General features: G+C 44.6%; 1 protein-coding gene and 1 pseudogene across 1 annotated transcript in view; one reads left to right on the top strand and one right to left on the bottom strand.

Moving 5' to 3' along the window:
* TIMELESS (timeless circadian regulator) overlaps positions 1 to 16,922 on the top strand; it is a 28,985-nt gene extending 12,063 nt beyond the window's left edge. The window contains exons 15-28 of the mRNA XM_049784109.1: positions 1,796 to 1,893; positions 2,703 to 2,826; positions 3,283 to 3,484; positions 3,942 to 4,087; positions 4,990 to 5,075; positions 5,166 to 5,283; positions 5,371 to 5,453; positions 6,477 to 6,619; positions 6,822 to 6,993; positions 7,067 to 7,135; positions 7,242 to 7,360; positions 16,102 to 16,330; positions 16,588 to 16,704; positions 16,837 to 16,922. Coding sequence (XP_049640066.1) covers positions 1,796 to 1,893; positions 2,703 to 2,826; positions 3,283 to 3,484; positions 3,942 to 4,087; positions 4,990 to 5,075; positions 5,166 to 5,283; positions 5,371 to 5,453; positions 6,477 to 6,619; positions 6,822 to 6,993; positions 7,067 to 7,135; positions 7,242 to 7,360; positions 16,102 to 16,330; positions 16,588 to 16,704; positions 16,837 to 16,907 — 1,777 coding nt within the window. The 3' untranslated portion in view covers positions 16,908 to 16,922. The remainder of the gene's footprint in view (positions 1 to 1,795; positions 1,894 to 2,702; positions 2,827 to 3,282; positions 3,485 to 3,941; positions 4,088 to 4,989; positions 5,076 to 5,165; positions 5,284 to 5,370; positions 5,454 to 6,476; positions 6,620 to 6,821; positions 6,994 to 7,066; positions 7,136 to 7,241; positions 7,361 to 16,101; positions 16,331 to 16,587; positions 16,705 to 16,836) is intronic.
* Positions 16,923 to 17,092: 170 nt separating this feature from the next.
* Positions 17,093 to 22,739, bottom strand: LOC126022157 (tubulin alpha chain-like; annotated as a pseudogene).
* Positions 22,740 to 24,077: the final 1,338 nt, after the last annotated feature.

Genomic DNA, 24,077 nt, shown 5'->3' with positions numbered 1-24,077 from the left:
GGGGACCTTGTAGTGCTGGGGATTTAACCCAGACTGCTCCCATGCAAAACACACACTCAGATTCTTAAGTCTCCCCAGGAGTCATTGTTTTTATAGAATATATTTTTGAGGAAGTAGCAGTTTGGGGCCACACCTAGTGGGGCTCAGGGCTTTCTCCTGGTTCTGTGCTCAGAGATCACTTCTTGGTGATACTTGAGGGACTATATGGGATATTGGGGATAGAAGCCAATTTAAATGCATGCAAGGCAAATGCTCTACTTGCTGTACCATCTTTCTAGCCCCCAGAGTGCATATTTTTGAGAAATAATAGAATGTACAGTTAATTGGGGGGAAAAAAGTAAAACTAATTTTAGTAATCAAAGATAAACTTATAAATATTTTAGCAGTTTATTTACTTATTAATGATAGGTTTTTGGGCCACACCTGGCGATGCTCAAAGGTTACTTCTGACTCTGCTCAGAAATTGCTCCTGGCAAGCTCGGGGAACCATATGGGATGCCAGGAATCAAACCAGGTTCAGCCATACAAGACAAATGCTCTACCACTATGCTTTCTCTCCAGCCCCAAACATTATTATTTTATTGAGTGATCAGAGATTTTTTGTTTTTTGAGTGGGGTGCAGTTGGTTTGGTTTTTTTTTTTTTTTTTTGGTTTTTGGGTCACACCTGGCAGTGCTCAGGGGTTATTCCTGGCTCCAGGCTCAGAAATTGCTCCTGGCAGGCACAGGGGACCATATGGGGCGCCGGGATTCAAACCGATGACCTCCTGCATGAAAGGCAAACGCCTTACCTCCATGCTATCTCTCCGGCCCTGGTTTGGTTTTTTTTAGGCCTTACTTAGTGATGCTCAGGGGTGACCCCTAAATTGGTACTTAGCAGAGGGATTGGGAGGATTATACTCCCAGCAGTGCTCAGGGAACTATATAGTGTCAGGGATTGACTCCAGGCCTCCACATATTAAATATGCACTTAAGCCCTTTGAGGATTCCCCTACCAGCCCTCATTCAGAGTTTTATGTGATACCATATATTCCTTTTATAAAAATGAAGTATTTAACTTACTGTTTTGTAGTACTTTTTCACTTCTCAATATGTTGTAAGCATCATTTCTCATTATATTTATGCCTATACTTGTTAATGGCTTTGAAACACCATTATTTGAATATGTACATTTGTTTGGCCAAATGCTGCATTTAGATTCTTTGCTTTTCTTTTCCCTCCATGGGGAGGATTTGGGCCATACCCAGCAATTCTTTGGGGGCTGCTCTTAGCTCTATGCTCAGAGGTCTCTCCTGGTAGTGCCCAGGAAATAAATCCATGTGTAGAGTCTGGATCAAGCCAGGGTCAGCCTCATGCAAGGAAAGTTCTTTAACCCCTGTTCTACCTCTCTGGCCCCAGAGTCTTGGCATCTTGTCTCTTATGATATTCTTTTTTTTTGTCTGTTTTTTTTGTTTTTATTTGGGTCACACCCGGCAGTGCTCAGGGGTTACTCCTGGCTGTCTGCTCAGAAATAGCTTCTGGCAGGCACGGGGGACCATATGGGACACTGGGATTCGAACCAACCACCTTTGGTCCTGGATCGGCTGCTTGCAAGGCAAACGCCGCTGTGCTATCTCTCCGGGCCCTCTTATGATATTCTTTACAGTGGAGCAGGAGGAAAGATGGCCTTTTGTTTCCTATTCAGGTACCAATTTGTATTCTCAGTCCAGCTAGCCAGTGAAATAAGAGTAAGTCTTCTTCCACCTTGAATTCTTTGTCGGCTTCCCATGGTTCAAGCTTTTGTTTTCTGTTCTCCAGGGAGGTGTGGCCAGAAGGAAATGTGTTTGGCTCTCAGGACATCTCCTCAGAGGAAGAAATACAACTGCTCAAACAGATCCTCTCTGCTCCACTACCCCGTGAGTTTCATTTCTTTGACCTTTCTTTCTTCCCCCAGGATCTCATAATTTTCACTCTTGTTCTAAGGAACAAGTGCTCTGGGGGCTGATGGGACATTCCCAGCATTGTTCAACCCAATGGTATAAGCCTAAAAATGCTTGACCCTGGGGCGGGAGAGATAGCATGGAGGTAAAGTGTTTGCCTTGCATGCAGAAAGATGGTGGGTTGAATCCCGGCATCCCACATGGTCCCCTGTGTCTACAGGGGCAATTTCTGAGCATAGAGCCAGGAGTAACCCCTGACCACTGCCAGGTGTGACCCAAAAACCCAAAAAAAAAAAAAAAAAAAAAAGAATGCTTGACCCTAGGGATGATACTGCTATCAGGGGTCTCAAACTCAATTTACCTGGGGGCCGCAGGAGGCAAAGTCAGGGTGATCCTTGAGTGCAAAGTCAGTAGTAAGCCTTGAACATTGGGGGGTGTGACCCAAACAACTAAAACAAAACATAACAAAAAAAGATTCCTCTAGGGCAGGGCCACAAAATGTTTTAAGGAGGGCCGCAAAGGGCCCGCAGGCTACGAGTTTGAGACCCCTGGGTTAGGCCATGGGGTGGCAGGAATTGAACTTATCAGGCTTCTACCTGATGCTTCTACCCCTTCACTCTTTACTCTTTTTTTGTTTGTTTTTGGGTCACAACTGCGGTGCTAAGGAGTTACTCTTGGCTCTGCTCTCTGGAATCACCCCTGGCAGACTGGGGATTGAACCCGAGTCAGCAAGAGACTCGAACCTACTGTACTATCTATCCAGCCCTTCTTCACTATCTCCATAGGGCAGCAGAAACCAGAGGAACAAGGGGCAGATGAAGAAGAGGAAGAAGAGGAGGAGGAAGAGGAAGAGTTGGAAGTGGTCCAGGTATCAGAGAAAGAATTCAACTTTCTGGACTACCTGAAACGGTATGGGCCAAATGAACTGAGTTGGTTTCCAGATTAGAGAGTACGAAGCTATGAGATGAGCAAGGTCTTTTGCTTGTAGAGATGGGGTGGAAGGATTGGCTTGAGTCATAACCAGTTGTGTTCAGGGATCACTCTTGGCAGCATTTGGGAGACCATATGTGGAAGCAGAGTTTGAACTGGGAGCAGATGCATGCAAGACATGCACTTTGACCCTTGAAGCTCCTGCAGAATGTTTTGTTTTGTGTTGTTTTGTTTTTGGGCCACACCCAGTGACACTCAGGTTTTACTCCTGGCTATGCGCTTAGAAATCGCTCCTGGCTTGGGGCACCATATGGGACGGAACCCCCATCCATGCTAGGCTAGCTTGGGCAAAGCAGGTGCCTTACCTCTAGCGCCACCACTCCAGCCCCCACAGGATCTTTCTTATGCTGACATCTCCTTCCCTTCCTTGGGCAGCTTTGCATGTTCAACTGTCGTCCGAGCATATGTTTTGCTGCTACGAAGCTACCGCAAGAACAGCGCCCACACAAACCACTGTGTTGTCAAGATGCTGCACCGACTGGCCCATGACCTGAAAATGGAAGCCCTAATGTTCCAGATTTCACTCTTCTGCCTCTTTAATCAACTGCTCAGTGACCCTGCCTCTGGGGCTTATAAGGTGGGGGCTGCCAAGGAATGGAGGTCTGAAGGCACATAGGAATCTTTTTTATTTTTGGTTTTATTTTCTGGCTATAATCAGGACTTTCTGTTGACTCTATGGAAGTTCTCAGGGGACTGTAGAGGGTGCCAGGGGTTAAGTTCAGGTTAGCCATATGCAAGGCATATGCCCTACCCACTGTACTATCTCTCCAGTCCCAAATGGGAATCTTGAGGGTCAAAGGAGAATCTTATAGAAATGAAGGACATTTAATGGTATCAGGATCTGGGAAATGATGGACTGGTGAGGAAGAAGGCACCCGGATTAAAGGCACTGCATGAGGAAAAAGAAGAGAAAGTAGCAAGGAGAGGACTTCTAGGATTACATGTAGAGAATACAGATTCAGTGAAAACAACTAGCAGGCCAGGTTTATATGTTCAGCTAGGCCAGAGGCCTCACAGCAGCTTTCCTCTCACAGGAGCTGGTGACTTTTGCCAAATTCATTCTAGGCAAGTTCTTTGCCTTGGCTGCAGTTAATCAGAAAGCTTTTGTGGAACTGCTGTTCTGGAAGAACACGGCTGTGGTTCGTGAGATGACCGAGGGCTACGGTTCCCTGGATGGCGGGTGAGCTGGAGGAGGGGGAGGACGGCAGTCTGGAGGGTGGCACATTCAGATTGTGAGATCTGGAAGAATTCACACATCGTTTAGTCTGGCCTGAAATTGCCTTCCCTAGGTAAGAAAGCAACCCTTGTAGGTAAAGTGCTTTGTCTAAGATCACCCTAGAAAGGGACAGAAATTTAGACATTCTTGTCTCCTCTGTTTCCTTCTTTGACACCAGTGTTCAGCTGAGGAGTTAATTGGGTATGGAGTGGCCCCACAACAAGAATCTGCACGGACTCTTTCCCAAAATATGCTGGAAGCCAGAAGGAGTTATAGAAATCTTAGTTTTCTCTCCCTTAGTATCTCAGCTCCACTAATGTTCTTGGGCCTACCATGTTAAGTTCCATAGGTCCAGCCTGAAAATCTATTGGTTTAACATTTAGTCCATTTTTTGTTTTGTTTTGGGGCTACTTCTGCACTCAGGAGCTCCTGGTGGAGCTCCGGGAACCATATGGGGTGCCATGGGTCAAACCCAGGTCAGCTGCAAAGCAAATGCCCTCCCTGCTGTACTATCTCTTCAGCCCTGTTTTTTGGTTCTTTTTATAGAGGGGTGGGGGATCACACCTGGTACATTTAGGGATTATTCCTGGTTCTAAGCTCAGAAATTACTCCTGGCAGGCTTGGGGGACTTTATGGGATGCCAAGGATCGAACCTGGGTCAGCCGCATACAAGACAAATGCTTTAGCCACTGTGCTATTGCTCTGGCCCCAATGACTGGATAAGGGGAAAGCAGTCCACGCTGTGGTCACTGCTGGCCAACTCTTGCGTTATCTGACCCTGCTGTTCCTTTCAGACCAAATCCAAGGGTACCTTTGATCTCAATGGGTCCATCAACCTCCCTGCTCCTCTCCCCTTTTCCGTATAGATCTTCTGGTCGCAGAGCCCCCGTATGGAGCCCTGAGGAGGACGCCCAGCTTCAGGAACTCTATCTCGCTCATAAGGATGTAGAAGGTATAGGGCCTTAGGATTCTGAATATTTTCCATGAGAGTCGTCTGAGCCCCTGGACTCCTTTTGACTGCCTCCCTCCCCCTCCACCTCAGGGCAGGACGTGGTGGATGTCATCCTGGCACACCTGCGCTCCACTCCTCGCACACGCAAGCAGGTGATCCACCGCCTAGTCCATCTGGGGCTGGCAGACAGTGTCAAGGACTTTCAGAGGTAGCAGCAGCACTCAGAAGAAACCGTGGTGGGGCTACTCTGTTTACCCCCTGCCCCTTCTTCTACTGACTATACCTCCCTAAATAGGAAAGGAACTCAAATTGTATTGTGGACAGAAGACCAGGAGCTAGAACTTCAACGGCTCTTTGAGGAGTTCCAGACCTCAGATGGTATGTGAAGTGGGAGCTCATGGCACTTCTGAGATGAGAGTCCAATTTTCTCATTTAAGGGACCAATTCAGAGTGATAGATAGTACAATAAATAGCTTGCCTTGCATACCATCAACTGAGGGACTCAATCCCTGGTCTCCCAAGCCTTCCAGGAATAAATTTTTTTCTTTTTTCTTTTATTTAAACACTATGATTGTGTGTGTGTGTGTGTGTGTGTGTGTGTGTGTGTGTGTGTGTGTGTGTGTGTGTGCGCGCGCGCGCGCGTGCTCACCCCTGGCAGGCACAGGGGACCATATGGGATGCCGGGATTCGAACCATCGTCCTTCTGCATGAAAGGCAAACGCCTTACCTCTATGCTTTCTCTCCGGCCCCTAAACACCATGATTTTTAAAGACAAAGTTGTTCATGAGTGAGTTTCATACCCTTCACCTATGAATATTTTTCACCACCATTGTTTCCCTCTCAATCTCCCCCCCAGGAGTAATTATTCTGTGCAGAGCCAGGAGTAACTTCTGAGCCCCGCCAGGTGTGGCTCAAGACCAAACAAACAAACAAACAAACAAACAAAGCAACTTTATTGTTTCTTCTTTTCTGTCTGTCTCCTGATTCCCAGGAAGGCTGATCTCACATTTATGTCAACTTGTGTATGTGTGGGATCATATTTGAATGATTTGAGCTAAAAAATTTCAGGGTATATTTGTTGTTTTTTTTTTCTTGATTGAATGGGGCACCTCCCCAGAAAGGCTTAGGAAGTCCTGGTGCCCCATTGGATCAGTGGTTCAGTGCAAGAACAAGGGATACCATGTTGAATAGGCTTATTATCAGGATAACCATGTGAGTGGAGCTAGGGGGTCTCGGGGCTTTACCTGCCAATTGGGAGGACCATGTGATACCAGGAATTGAACCTGGGCTGGGTACATGCTAAGCAGGCTCGCTAACAACTATACTATCTACTTGCCCCCACCTCCTATTGTTTACTCATTCCTTTTTCCTATTCTTGTGTATTCACATACTCCATTATAGATGTTCTGGGCCATATCATGAAGAACATCACAGCTAAACGCTCAAGAGCCCGAATAGTGGATAAACTACTGGTCCTGGGACTGGTAACAGAGAGGCGTGAGCTGTATAAGAAACGCCGGAAGAAGTCAGCATCCTCCCATTTGGTAACAACTTACCCTACTCTGCCGGTACCTGCCCCTTCCCCTTGAATTACACTGCAGTAGCCCACTCTGATTTTTCCTGCCACAAACTCTTCATACTGAGTCACGGAGGTGAGGGTGGGGTAGGGTGTGGTACTTAGAGCCAAGAATTCACTCAGCTTCTCATCTCATTTCTTTGTTCATTTCTCTCTCCATTGAATTTTAGCCCACTGGGAAAGACTCTCTCCCAGACTTTTGCCAAGATCAAGAAGAAGAGAGCCTGCTAAGGGAAGAGAGTGAAGAGGATGAAGAGGAAGAAGAGGGTTTGGAAGCAGACCAAGGCCAGGGAAGCTCAGTTCTTTCAGCTGAAAGCCTTGGGCAAAGCCTACATCTGGAAGGTGAGGGTCACGCTAGGAACACAGCTTCGGGAGAGGGACAGATATGTCAGGGCTGTTTCTCTTCCTCCTCTAGGCTTTTCTTCTCCTCTCCAGTGGCTCCAGAACTACCTGTTACGGGTAGCAGATGATCGGGAAGAGGATGGTGAGTGGATAAGTGAAAATCTTAGGGTAAGGGCACAGTGGGTTGCTGGTCTTGGGCAAAGGAGCAGATCTTCCTTCGTGTCATGTGTGACTTGACCCCGACCTAGGCTGCTCCCAGGCAGTGCCATTGGTACCACTGACAGAAGAAAATGAGGAGATGATGGAAAACGAACAGTTTCAACAGCTGTTGGTCAAGCTAGGAATTCGGCCTCCTGCTTCTGGGCAGGTAAATTCACCAGGCATGGTGTTCTGTTTGGTTCTGTTTCAAAACATATTATCTTTAGCCTCCCCTTTTGCACTTGCATCTGTCTTCATCTCTTGTCAGCTTTGACAGAGTCCTTTATCAGCCATCTCAGAAGCCCCCTCTTTTCAATCTCCCCTCCTCTAGTCCATCTCACCTCTGCCTTTTGAGTTTCTGATTGCTCCTGAGTACAGCATTAGCTGAAGGAGAGCACATGAGCTGATTATATCGATTTCCCATCCCGAACATTTGATGGTCCCCACTGTTTGCAGAGCAAAGTCCACGCCCTCTGACTAGTCTTGTAGCCTAGTTTTGTAGCCATGGTGTTCCACCCTCATGTGTTAGTCACAGTGGAGTCCTCCTTGAATGATTCCCTACTTCCACATTATAGACTTGCTTTCCCCACCAATCCCCCAAAAGAAACTCATTAGAGTATTTTTTGTTTGTTGTTTGATTTGTTGTTGTTTTTATTTTGGGCCACACCCAGTACTCATTAGTTACTCCTGATTGCACTTAGGAATCACTCTGAGCAGTGCTCAGGGAACATGTGAGATGCTGGGGATTCAACCTGGGTTGGCTACTGTTAAGTCCTGGAGAATGATGCGCCATTCAAAGACACCAAGACCACAGTCTCATGCAAAAGCAGGGGGGTTATTTTCTCAAGCATATGCATGGGCTGTGCTAGAATCCAGCATAAGCCAGAAACTGCCAGCCCTGAGCCATGAGCTTACAAGCTATATATAGTATTTTAAACAATAGAAAGGTTCAGTAGATTGATTTACTTTAGGAAGTACATGACATCTGGCTTTTTCCCACAATTGTGAAGGGGGTGGGTGATCAGGGCAGTCAGGAAACTCAAGGGAAACTTTTCCTTTACATCCCCCCCTTTTCTTTTGTTTGATCTCTAATCCTAGAGATCTTGGGTTGTCTGATTAAGTGCCTCATATTGCTGCCTAATAATCATAAGGTTCTATAGTCAGTAATAGCAGCAGGAGCACAAGTGGGGCCTGCAATGGCAGACATTAGAGTTGTTAGTCAGGGGGACTACTTGAACCAGGACTGAAACCAATTGTTTTGAACCCGGGATTTTTGTTCCCTTTTGTCTAGCCTTTCTTTACGTATGTTCATGGATGCCTGTACGACCCCAGTGTCTTTGAGGGCCACGCATAGCCCACTTTCCTGTTCTTGCCTGACGGCTGTTTCAAGCTTACTGATTTGATTGGCACCCCTTAAGAGTGCAGTTAATTAGCACACAATAATGGGAGGCCAAATTAAAAACTTCAAGGGCAATGCAAGGCATTTCTCTTGCCTGACCCCTTCCCCAGCTGCTCTTCAAAAAGTGTGATTCACTACTAATCTGGTGATTACGATTCAGTCCCAACTGGAAGGGAGCTTCCAGTATGCCTGACCGGTGGTTTTACAGTCCCATGCTGTCATCTGGTACAGTAGGTGATCTTCATTTTGCCCCGGTCCAGGAAGTTGAGTCAGATGGATATGCAGGGGGGGTCCTTTGAGGTCACCAGATAGTCTGTCCAGGCCACTGACCACCAGAGCTGCGGGCTTCTGATGAAGAGGTTCCCGGGGGGTTTCTCACTTGTTCTGTATCTAAGGTCTTTTACACCTAGTGTGTAACAATTAATGATAACACAAGTTAAACAACAGAAATCAAAGCATTATAGCATTATTAACAAACAGCTCTGAATTATTTTTAGTTAGACTAATGCTTACATTTATAATTTATGATCTGTTCCAGTACAATTAATAAAAAATGCTTTCACACCTAGGTTACTTTAATTATAAAAATTATTTTTCTCTCCACCTCCACCTTGCACCTTACCAGATATTTGAAAAAATTTTGGCTCCTTCCTTTGCATAAACACAATATTACTGGAGAAATCTCCATTTGGGGCACTCCCAATACTCACAGAGAATTTTTTAGGATAGAGTGGGGACATAGCAGGTTTGTCACGTCACAGTCACTTAGGCTAGGCTGATGTAAGAACGAGTTGGTTCTCGGATGGCTGTTGTCTTCTCACCCACTGCAGGAATTTCCTAGAGGTAGCCTGTTCCACTCCTCTTCAGGGTTGGAAGAGACTCTGACCTCAAGTCCTTTCTTGAGACTGAGGGTGAGGGTGAGAGTGGCCGTGGCCAGTTAGTGCAGGTTCAGAAATCTCCCGTTTCCTTTTTCAGGCCATTCATCTTGATGTCTTCCTGGTTTTGTTAGCCAGATGCCTAAAAGTGCCTGCTCGTCACACCACCTCAAGCCTGATTATTTCCCCAAAAGAGGGCTTTGGGGTCCCCTTACTAATTTTAAGATTTCCTGTTTGCTCAGGGATTACTTCTCATGCAGAGAGGAAATTTACCTGTTTGTATTTCATGCAAAGCAAACTGATGCCATGACATAAAAATGATATTAAAAGGTGCTAGGAAGAGAGAAAAAGCAAATGTTACTTAATTTTGCACAGAAAATTCTAAACCTGATTATTGTCTGGAGGCTTTTACAATAAGATTTACAAAGTTCCTTGTGATACACTTATTAATATTCTTGGCAGCAAATAAATTTACATACAGAGAGTAGAAGTTTGCTTATTCTTCTAGACTCAGCTTAAAGCAGAAAACATATTAGACACCAGCAATTTATATTTTACAAAATTTTCTGGCAGACTTTAGACCTTTTTAAAAAAATTTACAATTAACAATTACTATATTTTTAAACACCTTTAAACTGAACCTCAATATTTTAAATTTTTGATTATTTCCTTTTAAAACCTTTATATATATTTTAGGTATTTATAATACATCATTATTATTTCATTTTCACCCAACAACATATGAACACTATAACATGGTTTAAAACATTCAAAATTATTTTGCACAAAACATTGGCTAATTCCTGAGTTAGAGGCATTTTAATCATCATCATCATCATCCGACTTAATCTGATAGTTTCTTTTTTAGTACACCTCCTTAGTTCCTTTTACACATTTTTAAATTTTTCCTTTCTAAATTTACTTTACAAATTTTCTTCAGTTTTACCAACTGGCTACTTTTTTTCAGAGTTTTTTTTTTTTTTTAGTATTAAATTCATATTTTTTCATTTTGCATAACCACATATTCTCCTACATAAATAATATTTGATAAGACTTTTAATTAAAACATTGAACAAATTTTAAAAGCTATGCTTTATATGTATTTCATGTTAAAATTCCTATATGCCAAATTTGACAAAATTCTTAGACCAAAGCAAATCATAAATTTTCTTAAAAGTATTTCAAATTTACAATCTAGAGGAGTTATAGTTCTTAAAGTCTGATTTTTCCACTCAATTTTAATTACTTTATTTTTCTGAACAACTTAGTACATTATTCAAAATGGTCTTTTTGTCTTTAACTATTTTTAGACATAGCATTTTGTGAAGGAACTCCCTCAGGGAGAACTTCGCTCCAGGCTCAGGATATGCGCACACCCACAGAGACTCGGAGACCAAACTTGCTGTAATAACACGAGGGATTCAATACTCCAGCATGCAGGGACCGAATCTCATACCTCAGAGTCTAGTAGAGGAGATTCTGCCCCCCTCCAGAATTCAGCAAAGCTTTTGTAGGGTAAAAAGACCATACAGGGCCCGGAGAGATAGCACAGCGGCGTTTGCCTTGCAAGCAGCCGATCCAGGACCAAAAGGTGGTTGGTTCGAATCCCGGTGTCCCATATGGTCCCCCGTGCCTGCCAGGAGCTATTTCTGAGCAGACAGCCAGGAGTAACCCCTGAGCACTGCCGGGTGTGGCCCAAAAACCAAAAAAAAAAAAAAGACCATACAAATCATGAAACACACCTGCCAGGAAGGAGACATCTTTCCTTATCTCCCGCCACAGAAGAAGTTATGCGTCAGAGCACAGGAAGGAGGCATTTTGTTTACCATGTGTAACAGATGGGGCAGTGTCTGCCCCTGGGGTCATGTGCGTATCTTTGTTCTTCCCCTGACAGCATGTGCATATCTAAAGTTAGGGGCTTTCCGAGAATTGTTGCCCAGATCTGGCTGTCTGGCCTTTGGTTAGTTCAAAGGAAGGGGAGTTTTCAGGGAGTGGGGAAGTGGAAAGTTTCCCAGGGAGTTCTATTTGTTATTTTCCAGTTCTTACTTATTAATTTTTATTTTTTTACACCTTTTCATTTTGCAGTTTCTAAAAATTTATTTTACAATTTTTTACTGCTCTATAACTTATCATAGGTCCAAATGAGTTTACTGCAAATATACCCTGTTTATTGATTAAAATGCCAAATTTATGACAGTGTTCAGAACATATTATATTTTAAATTCCAGTTACCAAGTTACTTAGGCTTTACAAGATGCAACTTCAGCAAATGAGAGGTAGGTATTGTAACCATTCAAGCACTACAGCATAACTTAAGTTATAAAAACCTTAGAGATATTAAATATAACTAATATTACTTCAATTTTAAAAGGTCTGCACTTTATACAAATACCTAAAACTTTTATTTCTTTTATTTTTCCCAATTAGAAAACTAATTGCTAGAATTACTTTTATCTGACAGGACCAAGTTTTCTTTGTTACACTTAGTAAAGACAATCTAGGCATTTTTACATTAAGACCTTAAAACCACATTAAATTTCATATTGTTATTTAGATTTAGTTATTTCAACAATATTAAGCGTTTACAAGATTAACAATATTATCAAAACACTAACCACAACATTTTTCACACAGTTTTGGCCTCTTAAAATTAATACTATTTTTAACAGAAATAGAAATATAAAAATTTGTATTATTTCCACATTACAATGCTGTTGGAACCTGTCTCTGAATTGATTGATAATTTCTTAGAGTTGGTGAAATTTCTTATGGCAGGTGGCATTTTTCAGTCTATATTAGAACTCAGTTGCATCAGAAAAGTTAATTACAATAATTTGCAACATTACCCACCAAATTATTTATTCTAAGAAACCTTTAAGTTAGAGGAATTTCTCAAAAAGAGATTTAAAGACACAATTTTTTCTTCTGGACTCCCAGCCACTTCCAATTTTTTTTTTCTTTGATATGTAAACCAGGGGGGGAGTTGGGTAAGTTTCCCTTTCTTGGATAAGCTCCAGTAAAGAATTTTTTTCTTTTCTTTTTTTTTTTTTTTTTTTTTTGGTTTTTGGGCCACACCCTGTGACGCTCAGGGGTTACTCCTGGCTATGCGCTCAGAAGTTGCTCCTGGCTTCTTGGGGGACCATATGGGACGCCGGGGGATCGAACCGCGGTCCGTCCTAGGTTAGCGCAGGCAAGGCAGGAACCTTACCTCCAGCGCCACCGCCCGGCCCCGAGTAAAGAATTTTTTTAACTAACTAATTTCTTAGCTTCCCAGCCAGAAGCAACAAGACGGCAGCTCTCAAGATTTTTCTGATTTTCACCTTTTGGCTGAGGTGTTTAGTCACAAAGTCCAGCCCCTCCAGGACAAATTTAAGTCCTGCTGGCCAGTAAAGAAGCAGAGTTTGCGACCACCACCTTGCCCTGTCCCTAACAGAGCCTGCCTTGAAATACAAAAATACAACGAAACAGAAAATCAGAAGCAACAAGGAAGTATAGAAATTGCCACTTAACACCAATTTTTGCGCCTCTGGGAAGTTCGCCAGCAAGAGACCTTAGACTGAGCAGTCTGAGCCTGCTCCATGGTTGACTGAGAAAAGGCAATAGATGATAACAGTCAAGAAATCAGTTATCGGGCCCGGAGAGATAGCACAGCGGTGTTTGCCTTGCAAGCAGCCGATCTAGGACCAAAGGTGGTTGGTTCGAATCCCGGTGTCCCATATGGCCCCCCGTGCCTGCCAAGAGCTATTTCTGAGCAGACAGCCAGGAGTAACCCCTGAGCACCGCCGGGTGTGACCCAAAAAAAAAAAAAAAAATCAGTTATGGGGGCCGGAGAGATAGCATGGAGGTAAGGCATTTACCTTTCATGCAGAAGGTCATCGGTTCGAATCCTGGTGTCCCATATGGTCCCCCGTGCATACCAGGAGCAATTTCTGAGCACGGAGCCAGGAAAAACCCCTGAGCACTGCCGGGTGTGACCCAAAAACCACAAAAAAAAAAAAAAAGAAATCAGTTATCACACAAATTCCCCACACATTCTGCCAAGCACTTCACCACTCACACTGATCGGTCTTCACTCTCACTTTATTTTTTATTTATTTATTTTTTTTTGTGGTTTTTGGGTCACACCCAGCAGTGCTCAGGGGTTACTCCTGGCTCCATGCTCAGAAATTGCTCCTGGCAGGCACGGGGGACCATATGGGACGCTGGGATTCGAACCGATGACCTCTTGCATGAAAGGCAAACACCTTACCTCCATGCTATCTCTCCAGCCCCTCACTCTCACTTTAAACTTTTACAAATTTCTTTTGCTCTTTGGGCCATGCCCAATGAACTCCACACCTCTCCACGACTGGGAGGGGTTTTTCTCTCACTGAGTAACTTCCAGTTTTGAAGAGAGAGACAGGAGAAAATGAACCAGAGAAGTGGAAAGCCAAAAAAATAAAACCAAAACTAAAAATGAGATCAAAATAAAATCAAACCAACCTGAAGGATCTGCGAAGGACTCACTCCCACTTTGGAAAGCCCAGCCGGGACTTGCATTGATCCCTGGAGCTCCGTGGAGTCTCCTATGTTTGGAGCCAAGATTTCTGTTCCCTGCCGAGGAGGCCTCATCCAACCTCCTCCCTGATGAGAAGGGCCCCTCTGGCCACTTCTCCCTAGGGCTCCTCAATAAAACCAAGTCACACAAGACAAGGAGAAACAACTCACACAAAACAGTAACAGACAGACAGACAAACAGAATCTGACTTAGGTCCCGATACTTGGGCAGTTTACAAATGTATACCCCACTAAGGGTCATACATACAGAAGGGCTCCCGAGCATCCTCGAGATCCCCAAACCTCACTGAGGCGTCCCTCAGATCTGGGACCTGCGGCCCTCTAGACACGTCTGTCAGCCGCCACCGAGAACCCTCACGGGCTCGTAGGGCAGTCACACTGCCCACACCAAGTGCAAATTTTACCTCCTAGGCGCCGGTGTCCTCAGGACCCCGAGGTGAGGCGTTGATGTCCCTGAACAGGCGGGAATATCTCGCTGGGGCCTCCAATGTTAAGTCCTGGAGAATGATGCGCCATTCAAAGACACCAAGACCACAGTCTCATGCAAAAGCAGGGGGGTTATTTTCTCAAGCATATGCATGGGCTGTGCTAGAATCCAGTATTTTAAACAATAGAAAGGTACAGTAGATTGATTTGCTTTAGGAAGTACATGGCATCTGGCATTTTCCCAAAATTGTGAAGGGGGTGGGTGATCAGGGCAGTCAGGAAACTCAGGGGAAACTTTTCCTTTACACTACTAGCTGCTGTACTATCTCTCCAGCTCCTATCCCCTTTCTTCTTACAAAGCTCCATCTCACTTTTATTTTTATTTTATTATTATTATTATTATTATTTTGGTTTTTGGGTTATATCCAGCGGTGTTCTGCCTCTACTCCTGCCTCTGCGCCCAGAAATCACTCCTGGCAGGCTTGGGGGACCATATGGGATGCCAGGATTCGTACCACTGTCAGTCCTGAGTCTGCTCTGTGCAAGGACAAAGCCCTACCGCTGTGCTATTTCTCTGGTCCTCCATCTCACTTTTAGAAATCAGTTTATGGGCTGCAGAGATAGTACAGGGGTTTAGGCACTTGCCTTGCATTCAGCCAATACTGTTTTGATCCTTGGCACCCCAAGGCTCCCTAATATCTCTGAGAATGACCTCTGTGCATAAAGCTGAGAGTAGCCCCCCAAAGAAAAAAGTAAATCAAATAGCAGCAACAACAAAAAAGGAGTTAGTTCATTTGTTACCTTCTCAGAAGTTCAATTATTTTATCTTCAACCTCCTGAAGCAAATGCAATTGCTGGAATTTGTTTATTCCCTTAATATAGCCTCAATCCTGTGGTATTATAATATATTGGTTCTTTTTTTCCCATTAGATTTCTTGAGAACAGGAGTCATCTCTGATTCATGAGACTTTTTATATTCTCAGAATGCAGGGCCTGGAGCTGCTGGTCAGGCTCTTGCCTTGCATGTGGCCAACCTAGCCATTCCTAGCATCTCGTATGGTCCCCTGAACACTGTCAGGAATCATCCTGAGTGTAGCGCTAGAAATAATCCCTAAGTATTACCAGTGTGGCTCAAAACACTACCCCTTTTCCCTCAATTCTCAGAATCTGTCCATCATATTTATTTCATGAGCAACTATATTGGACCAGGAAATCGGTCAAAAGGCACCTGCTAGACACCTCCGGCCCCAATGACTCCAAATTTTAAAAAAAAAAAATTATTATTTGGGCCTAGATAATAGCTTATAGGACAGGAATGTATTCTTTGCATCCAGGGGGCCCAGGTTCCATCCCCAGCACTACATGGTTTCTTAATCACTGCCAGAACCTTTGCGTCCAGAGCCAGAAATGGTCCTTGAGTACTACTGAGTTGGGGCCCCCAAACAAAACTATTTTTCTGGAGCCTTCTATGATAGAAGACACTGTACTAGACACTGGACAAATCATCACCAAGAAGAGGTCACAGAGGTCACAGTCCATGTGGATATTTTATCAGTGTACGGTCATTTTGTTCTGTGAATAGTGCATAGTCTGAGGAACTAGAGGCAGCTCTGTTCCCCTTACTCTCATTTTCAACTTCTTTTGACCCCATAGGAAACCTTCTGGCGAATTCCAGCCAAACTGAATTCCACCCAACTCCGGAGAAGAGCAGCATCATTAAGTCAAGCAAAGGAAAATCTTCAACCCAGGCTTAAACCTGAAGTGCCTGGACAGCCAGGCCTCGAGGAAGAGCAGCAGGAGGAGCAGCGAGCACAGGCCTTGAGGGCTCTTCTAGAGGCGAGGAACAAGAAAGCAGGCCTTGGCCAGAGCCATAGCACAGCAGGTAGGGCAGTGACCTTCCATGTGGCCAATTCAGATCAAATCCCTAGAAACCCATATGGTCCCCCAAGCACTGCCACAAGTAATCCCTGAGTATAGAACCAGGAGTAACCCCTGAGCACTGCTGGGTGTGGTCCAAAACTAAACCAAAAAAAAATGTAGTCCAGGTATACCTGAGAGAAGATACTGCTGGTGAAAAAAGGGTGGGTCAGGTATTTTTAGAATAGACTGACTCAGTTCCCAATGCTCTGCCTCTTACAGTCATTTCAGAGGAAGAGACTATAGATGGGAGCGAACAGTTGAAAGTGTCCACCAAGAAGCGACAGCTGCTGGACAGTGATGAGGAGGAGCCAGAGGAAGAGGACGACAAGAGCACTGGTAGGATATGTGCTTTCTCTTCTGACCCCTCACTCTCATTCTGATGATAGTCGCCCTCCCTTCCTTCCTTCCCCTTCCTTCCCCTCTCATGTGTTCAAACATGTTCTTTCTTCTCACCCCTGCTGCCCCTAGCCTCAGAGTCGGGATCTTCAGGAATTCCAAAGAGGAAACGGTTCCAGATTGTGGAGGATGACAGTGACTGAGGAGCCAAACACCGAAGGACAGCGACACATTTCTAGATGAGGGATTTATTTTAATTTTTTGTCCTTGAGCTGCACCAGGCAATGCTTAGGGGTTACTCCTGGTAATCCTCAGGGCACCAATAGGGATTGCCAGGGATTGAACCCAGTTAGCCTTATGCAAAATAAGTGCCTTATCCACTATACTATCACTCCAGCCCTTGGATAGGAAGTTTAAATCCGAAGTAGAAGGTCACACTGGACCTTTGACCCTCTTCCTGGTTAGACGCAGTGAAGTCCTGGGGTTTAGGATCCTGGAGGTTTCAGCCTCAGTGGAACTTCTGCTTGTCCCCAGGTTTGATCTGATGCTCTGTAGCTCTCCAGAGACTTTTCTTCTAGAGAGCTGTGTCTTTGTGGATTTTCCTCTCCTTAGCTAAAGAGAGGAATGAGTCAAAGTCATTCTGTGTCTTCTTCATTGGCCTGTTTCTTTTGGTCTCGGCTGGAGCGGAGGCTCATAGCACCAGGGGGTATGCTTTGGAACTTAATTGGTGGCTTTTCACACCACTTTCTAAAGGAGCGAGAGGCTCCATCCTCTTCCGATTCCTCTCCTGGACTCCAGATAGAGCCCAGGCTCTGCTGTGAGGGCTGTGATACTCTCCATACGGTGACACATTTGCTAGTGAAATAAATATGTGAAGTTGAAGAGTTGTCTGTCATGATTTGTATGGCCAATCTAAGTACTCTAGCCCAACTTGTTAGATTCTTGGAAGAACTTGTGACTGTCAGGGTTAAAGAGACCATTGGCCTTCCTTGTGTTCTGCTTTTCGTATATACAGAGGGCAGGTATAGATAAGATTACACAACAGGGAGAAACAGGTGCCACAGAGGGAGGAAAAGCCAGTCTATTAGCATGAGACAGATAAGGGGACAAAGTCTGGTCAGAACAATGTAAATATTGCAAATGTCCTGTTCTTGACCTTTCCTTGAAACTTCTAGATGTCTGGTCCTCTGGTGCTACCACCTAACCTTTATTTATTTATTTTTCACTTAAAATCGAACTTTTATTAACAGATTAGAATCAGTGGGGGGGGGGGCGGAGAGATAGCATGGAGGTAAGGCGTTTGCCTTTCATGCTGGAGGTCATCAGTTCGAATCCCGGAGTCCCATATGGTCCCCAGTGCCTGCCAGGAGCAATTTCTGAGCCTGGAGCCAGGAATAACCCCTGAGCACTGCCGGGTGTGACCCAAAAACCACACACACAAAAAAAAGAATTAGTGGACAACAAAAATAAGATACTTCCAAGACAACTAGAACGTAAAATTGAAATACACAGATTAATATTCTTCATATTCACTTCTCTGTCAGCATTATCTACTTCAACCTCTTTGTAATCCTTCTCAAGGGCAGCCATGTTCTCATGGGCCTCAGAGAACTCTCCCTCCTCCATGCCCTCACCCACATCCCAGTGAACAAAGGCTTGCTTGGCATACATCAGATCAAACTTGTGGTTCAGGTGAGCCCAGGCTTCATCAATGGCTATGGTGTTGCTCAGCATGCACACAGCTTGCTGTACTTTGACCAGGCCCCCACCAGGAACCACAGTTCGAGGCTGGTAATTAATTCCAACTTTGAAGCCAGTAGGACACCAGTCCACAAAATGAATGCTGCGCTTGGTCTTGATAGTGGCAGTGGCAGCATTGGAACCTTTAAGGACCGCATCACCATGGTATAACAGGCAACAAGCCATGTATTTACCATGGCGAGGGTTACACTTCGCCATCTGGTTGGCTGGCTCAAAGCATGCGTTGGTGATTCCTGGAACAGAAAACTTTTCATGGTAGGCTTTCTCAACAGAGATGACGGGCATATGTGGCCAGGAGTAGGGCGCCAGGTTGGTCTGAAATTCTCTCAGATCAACATTCAGGGTCCATCAAATCGGAGAGAAGCAGTGATAGAGGACATAACCTGACTAATAAGGCAGTTCAGATGAGTGTAGGTCGGGTGCTCAATATCAAGGTTTCTACAACATGTCAAAGATGGTCTCATTGTCCACCATGAAGAGTGCTCCAGAGTGGTGTGGGTGGTGAGAATGGAATTGTAGGGCTCAACCACTGAACTAGAGCTTGGACATCTTGCCATACTCAACAGAGACGTTTCATCAGCAGGGAACCTAGAACCCATTCCCTCCAAAGCTGCAGAACATCAAGAAGCCCTGAAGACCAGTGCAGTGGTCAGCTAGCTTATGAATTTGGTTTAAGACGGGGTCAGTGATCTTTAAAGGTGAGAAAATAGCTGATCAGATCAGTGAATTAATAAAGAACTAGAGGGGCCGGGTAGGTGGCGCTGGAGGTAAGGTGTCTGCCTTGCAAGCGCTAGCCAAGGAAGGACCTCGGTTCGATCCCCCGGCGTCCCATATGGTCCCCCCAAGCCAGGGGTGATTTCTGAGCACATAGCCAGGAGTAACCCCTGAGCGTCAAACAGGTGTGGCCCAAAAACCAAAAAAAAAAATAAAATAAAATAAAGAACTAGAGAGTAGACTGCCTTGTTTCACTAACTTGATTTTGTTTCCTCCTGCCACCCAGAACTTCTTTTGTGTATGTATGGAGGGCAGGGTAGTGGGTGGAGCTCACACCCACAATTGCTCAGGGCTAACTCCTAGCTCTGCTCAGGGATCTTTCCTGATGGTGTTAAGGGGACCATATGTGGTGCTGGGGATTGAACCAGTTGGCATACAAGGCAAGCTCCTTGCCTGCTGTATTATCTCTCTGGCCCATGAGCTTCTGAAATAATGACGTTTCCAAGGGCTAGCTCAGAGAAGTTTTTGTATTTTTATATTTATATTTATTTTGTTTGGATAAATAAAAATATGTTTTATATTTATTTTGTTTGGAGGCCATACCTGTCTATGCTCAACGCCTACTCCCAGTTGAGTGCTCCCAGCAATGTTCAAGGAAACATTGCAGTGCCAGGGATTGGGCCTCACATGTGTAAGTCAGCCCATTGAGATCTCACTCTCCTGGAGAAATCTTGATATCTTTTTTTTTTTTTTTTTTTTTGGTTTTTGGGTCACACCTGGCGGTGCTCAGGGGTTACTCCTGGATGTCTGCTCAGAAATAGCTCCTGGCAGGCAAGGGGGACCATATGGGACACCGGGATTCGAACCAACCACCTTAGGTCCTGGATCGGCTGCTTGCAAGGCAAACACCGCTGTGCTATCTCTCCGGGCCCAAATCTTGATATCTTTGTCATACCTGAGCACTACTGCCTTCCAGCAAGATACTAGCTGACATGTAATGTAGAGACATGAACATTATTGAAAGGAAAAAAAACTCATGTCCTACCCACTGTGCTATCTCTCTGGCCCTAGAAATTCCTGGTATTGAGTAGCTGATCATTCGGCAAACTCTAGTAAACATGGATGTCAATTCTATTTCTCCAGGAAGATGATGTAGAATTAGAAATGCAGAAGGACTCACTTGACAAGAAATGGGAATTAAAAAAAAGTAAAGCGATATGCATTGATACCCCTTCAGAAACATTGGAAACCATAGTCCCTAAAAAGTAAAAAAGATGGAGGGATCAGAGAAGACTAGTGTGTATCATAGTGGCTGCCTGGGGGAGGAAGAGACAACAGGGTGACTGGGGAAATTGGTGGTGGGAAATGAATACTGGTGTAGGGATGGGTGTTGGAACATTGTACGACCAAACTCAAGCTATCAACTTTTTAACTATCTCACAGTGATTTCATTAATAGTAATAATAATAATAATAATAATAATAATAATAAAAAGGCCATGTCACTATGCACCTTAAATATACTGTGAAAGATTTGTAATTCACTGTGGTCATAATAAAAATTGTTTAAAAAAAAAAAAAAGCCAGAGAGATAGCACAGCAGGTAGGGTATTTGCCTTGCTCACAGCTAACCTGGATTCTATACCCAGCATCCCATATGGTTCCCCAAACCTGTCAGGATAACCCCTGACTGCTGGATGTGACCAAAAATATGCAAGAGAATTATTAGGGAAATGCTTTGGGAAGATTGAAAGATGCTAGAGCATTCATGGACTGGGAGTCTATAGACTGGTGCTAAGCATCACCTGTGAATGGAAAAAAGGGAAAACTGCCATGTTGTTCGCATAGATCCTTGGTCAGTGTGCTAGGATGTAGCTCAACAGCAAGCACTTCTTTTGCATGTGTGAAGTCCTGGATTTCATCCTGACATTGAGAGAAAGAGAGGAGAGAAGACAATAGGAAGGAAGGAAAGGAATCTTGGTGATCGGGGTTTTAGCAGCAGAGATGATCCCACTGTGGAATGGGCTGGATCCAGTCATTGGCCTGGAACATTATGGAGAGTCAAATTGAGCACTGAGATCCTGGGAAGAGGACGGAAGCTTTAGAGTAGACTATCAGCCCAATAGACTCCTCCCCTATATATTTTCTAGAAGAATCTGAGCAGTGTACCAGAGTACAGATGGACAGTTGTATCCAGTACTGATCACAGTGCAAGAAGTCATCTTTGGGGCCAGGCGGTGGCGCTGGAGGTAAGGTGCCTGCCTTGCCTGCGCTAGCCTAGGACGGACCGTGGTTTGATCCCCCAGCGTCCCATATGGTCCCCCAAGAAGCCAGGAGCAACTTCTGAGCGCATAGCCAGGAGTAACCCCTGAGTGTCACAGGGTGTGGCCCAAAAACCAAAAAAAAAAAAAAAAAAAAAAAAAAGAAGTCATCTTTGTTCTCCCTTGAGACAGTGCTGAAAGTTAGCAGCTTGCTAGACCCGGAGAGATAGTATAGCAGGGAGGTCACTTGTCTTGGATGCAGTTGATTCAAGTTTGCTTCCCAGTACCTCAGATGGCCCCTTGAGCACTGCCAGGAGTAATTCCTGAGTGCAGGACCAGAAATAATCCCTGAGCATCATCAGGTGTGGTTCAATACAATAAAATGGTACTAATGTCCTTTCTTCAATTTTTGGAGTCCCAGCCACCCTCTTCAGACCCTTGAAGACTGAACTTCTGACAGACCTAACTTCTGCTTTCATCACATGCCATCTTTGCTCTGGTTTTGATAGACTGGCACTAAAGGAAGCCCTCTAGGGAAAATTGAACATTCTAATGCTTGATTTGGCAACTCAAGCTCTCTAGGCTGGGATGTATGAATGCCATGTAGACTTATCACACCCACCAGTTCCCAACTCTGAACTCTGTTCTTCTGAGTGTTCTGCTCAGATTGGGGAAAGGCCAGATGTATCCTTTCTACCAAGGACTGCCAACTGGAACAGTTTAAGCACAATCAAGTAGATTTTGGGGGGGGGGGGCTAGGTGAGATCAGCAATAAACTGGGTGCAAACTCAGTGTTGTACTTAGATAGAATTCCTCGGTCAATAAACAATGGAAACAGGGCCATAGACCTGATCTCAGTCCTGGTGATTACCATGGTTAGGACCAATTAAGTTGCTGGTCTGCTCTGTGTTTAAACCTGTAGTAGAGAGATTTAGGAGTTGACCCAGTGTTACTAGAATAAACAGCCCTTGCAGGAGACAGGTACTAGGGCCTGACAGAATCTCAGAGACTAGAGTGAATCAGAGGCAACACTAGCGTGCTCTCAAGGGACAGGTGCCAGAGTTTGTTTTGTGAAGCAAGATAGTTTTTATTAAAACTTAGGGAGATGTGAGGAAAGAAGTAGGTAGGGATAGGACAAGATGGTAAACTTCATTTATTTGATCCCTGGTACCACATGCTTGCCAGGTGTGATTCCTGAGTACAGAACCAGGTCTGTTCCCTAGCTCCTATCTCCACTCCACCCCTCCAAAAACAAACAAAAAAAAAAAACCTTACCAATTTTCTCTCCCTTGAATTCCATCCTCAGATCATAGTTGCAAATAATTATTTTTGCTTCCACAATTTAGTTGAAAGAACTATAGAAGCTGAACACAATCTCATAGTATTTTTATACTCTAAATTAGGGGTCTCAAACTCAATTTACCTGGGGGCCACAGGAGGCAAAGTCGGGGTGGCAGAGCCACATAAGGGATTTCGCTTTCCGAATATTCGCAATAAAAAAATCGCATTAGTAAGAAAAAAATCACGGGCCCGGAGAGATAGCACAGCGGTATTTGCCTTGCAAGCACCTGATCCAGGACCAAAGGTGGTTGGTTCCCAGTGTCCCATATGTCCCATATGGTCCTGCCAGGAGCTATTTCTGAGCAGACAGCCAGGAGTAACCCCTGAGCACTGACTGGGTGTGGCCCAAAAACAAAAAACAAACAAACAAACAAAAATCACAAAAAATTGCATTAAGGGCCAGGCGGTGGCGCTAAAGGTAAGGTGCCTGCCTTGCCTGCGCTAGCCTTGGACGGACCTCGGTTCGATCCCCCGGTGTCCCATATGGTCCCCCAAGCCAGGAGCAACTTCTGAGCACATAGCCAGGAGTAACCCCTGAGCGTTACCGGGTGTGGTCCAAAAATCAAAAAAAAAAAAATTGCATTAAACATTTGCATACCCCGAACAGAACTGCTCGGGGTATGTGAATGTTTAATGCGATTTTTTTCTTACTAATGCGATTTTATTGCGATTATTCGATAAGTGAATAATCGCGAATACTGAGATATTTGAAGGCCGGCCGAGGGCCACAAAATGTTGTACGGAGGGCCGCAACCGAGACTTTGAGACCCCTGCTCTAAATGTATCCCTTCTTCCTGCTTGCAATTTCCTGTCCTCTCTTCAAAATTCCTGCAGAGCCATCCTGCAACCATCCATCTTCACAATCTCCCTTTCCTGTAAGTCTATCGTCCACTTGACTAAATGAGAGGTATTTATTTGTTTTGTTTTGTTGTTTGGGGGACATTTCTGGAGGAATTAAGAGTGCCAGGACTCAAACCTGGACCTCCCACATACAAAACATGTGTTTTAGTCTGGTGAGCTATATCCTTTTCCCTTTTCTTTTCTTGCTATGCTAAACTGAGTTATTTTTCCTTTTTTCTTTCTTTTTTTTCTTTTTTTGTTTGTTTTGGGGCCACACCCAGTCAGTGCTCAGGGGTTACTCCTGGCTGTCTGCTCAGAAATAGCTCCTGGCAGGCACGGGGGACCATAAGGGACACCGGGATTCGAACCAACCACCTTTGGTCCTGGATCGGCTGCTTGCAAGGCAAACGCCGCTGTGCTATCTCTCCAGGCCCTTTTCTTTCATTTTTTAAAATTA

The sequence above is a fragment of the Suncus etruscus genome, chromosome 11 (genome assembly GCF_024139225.1).
Source record: "Suncus etruscus isolate mSunEtr1 chromosome 11, mSunEtr1.pri.cur, whole genome shotgun sequence".
Lineage (NCBI taxonomy): Eukaryota > Metazoa > Chordata > Mammalia > Eulipotyphla > Soricidae > Suncus > Suncus etruscus.
This window is presented reverse-complemented; position numbering and strand designations above follow the sequence as displayed.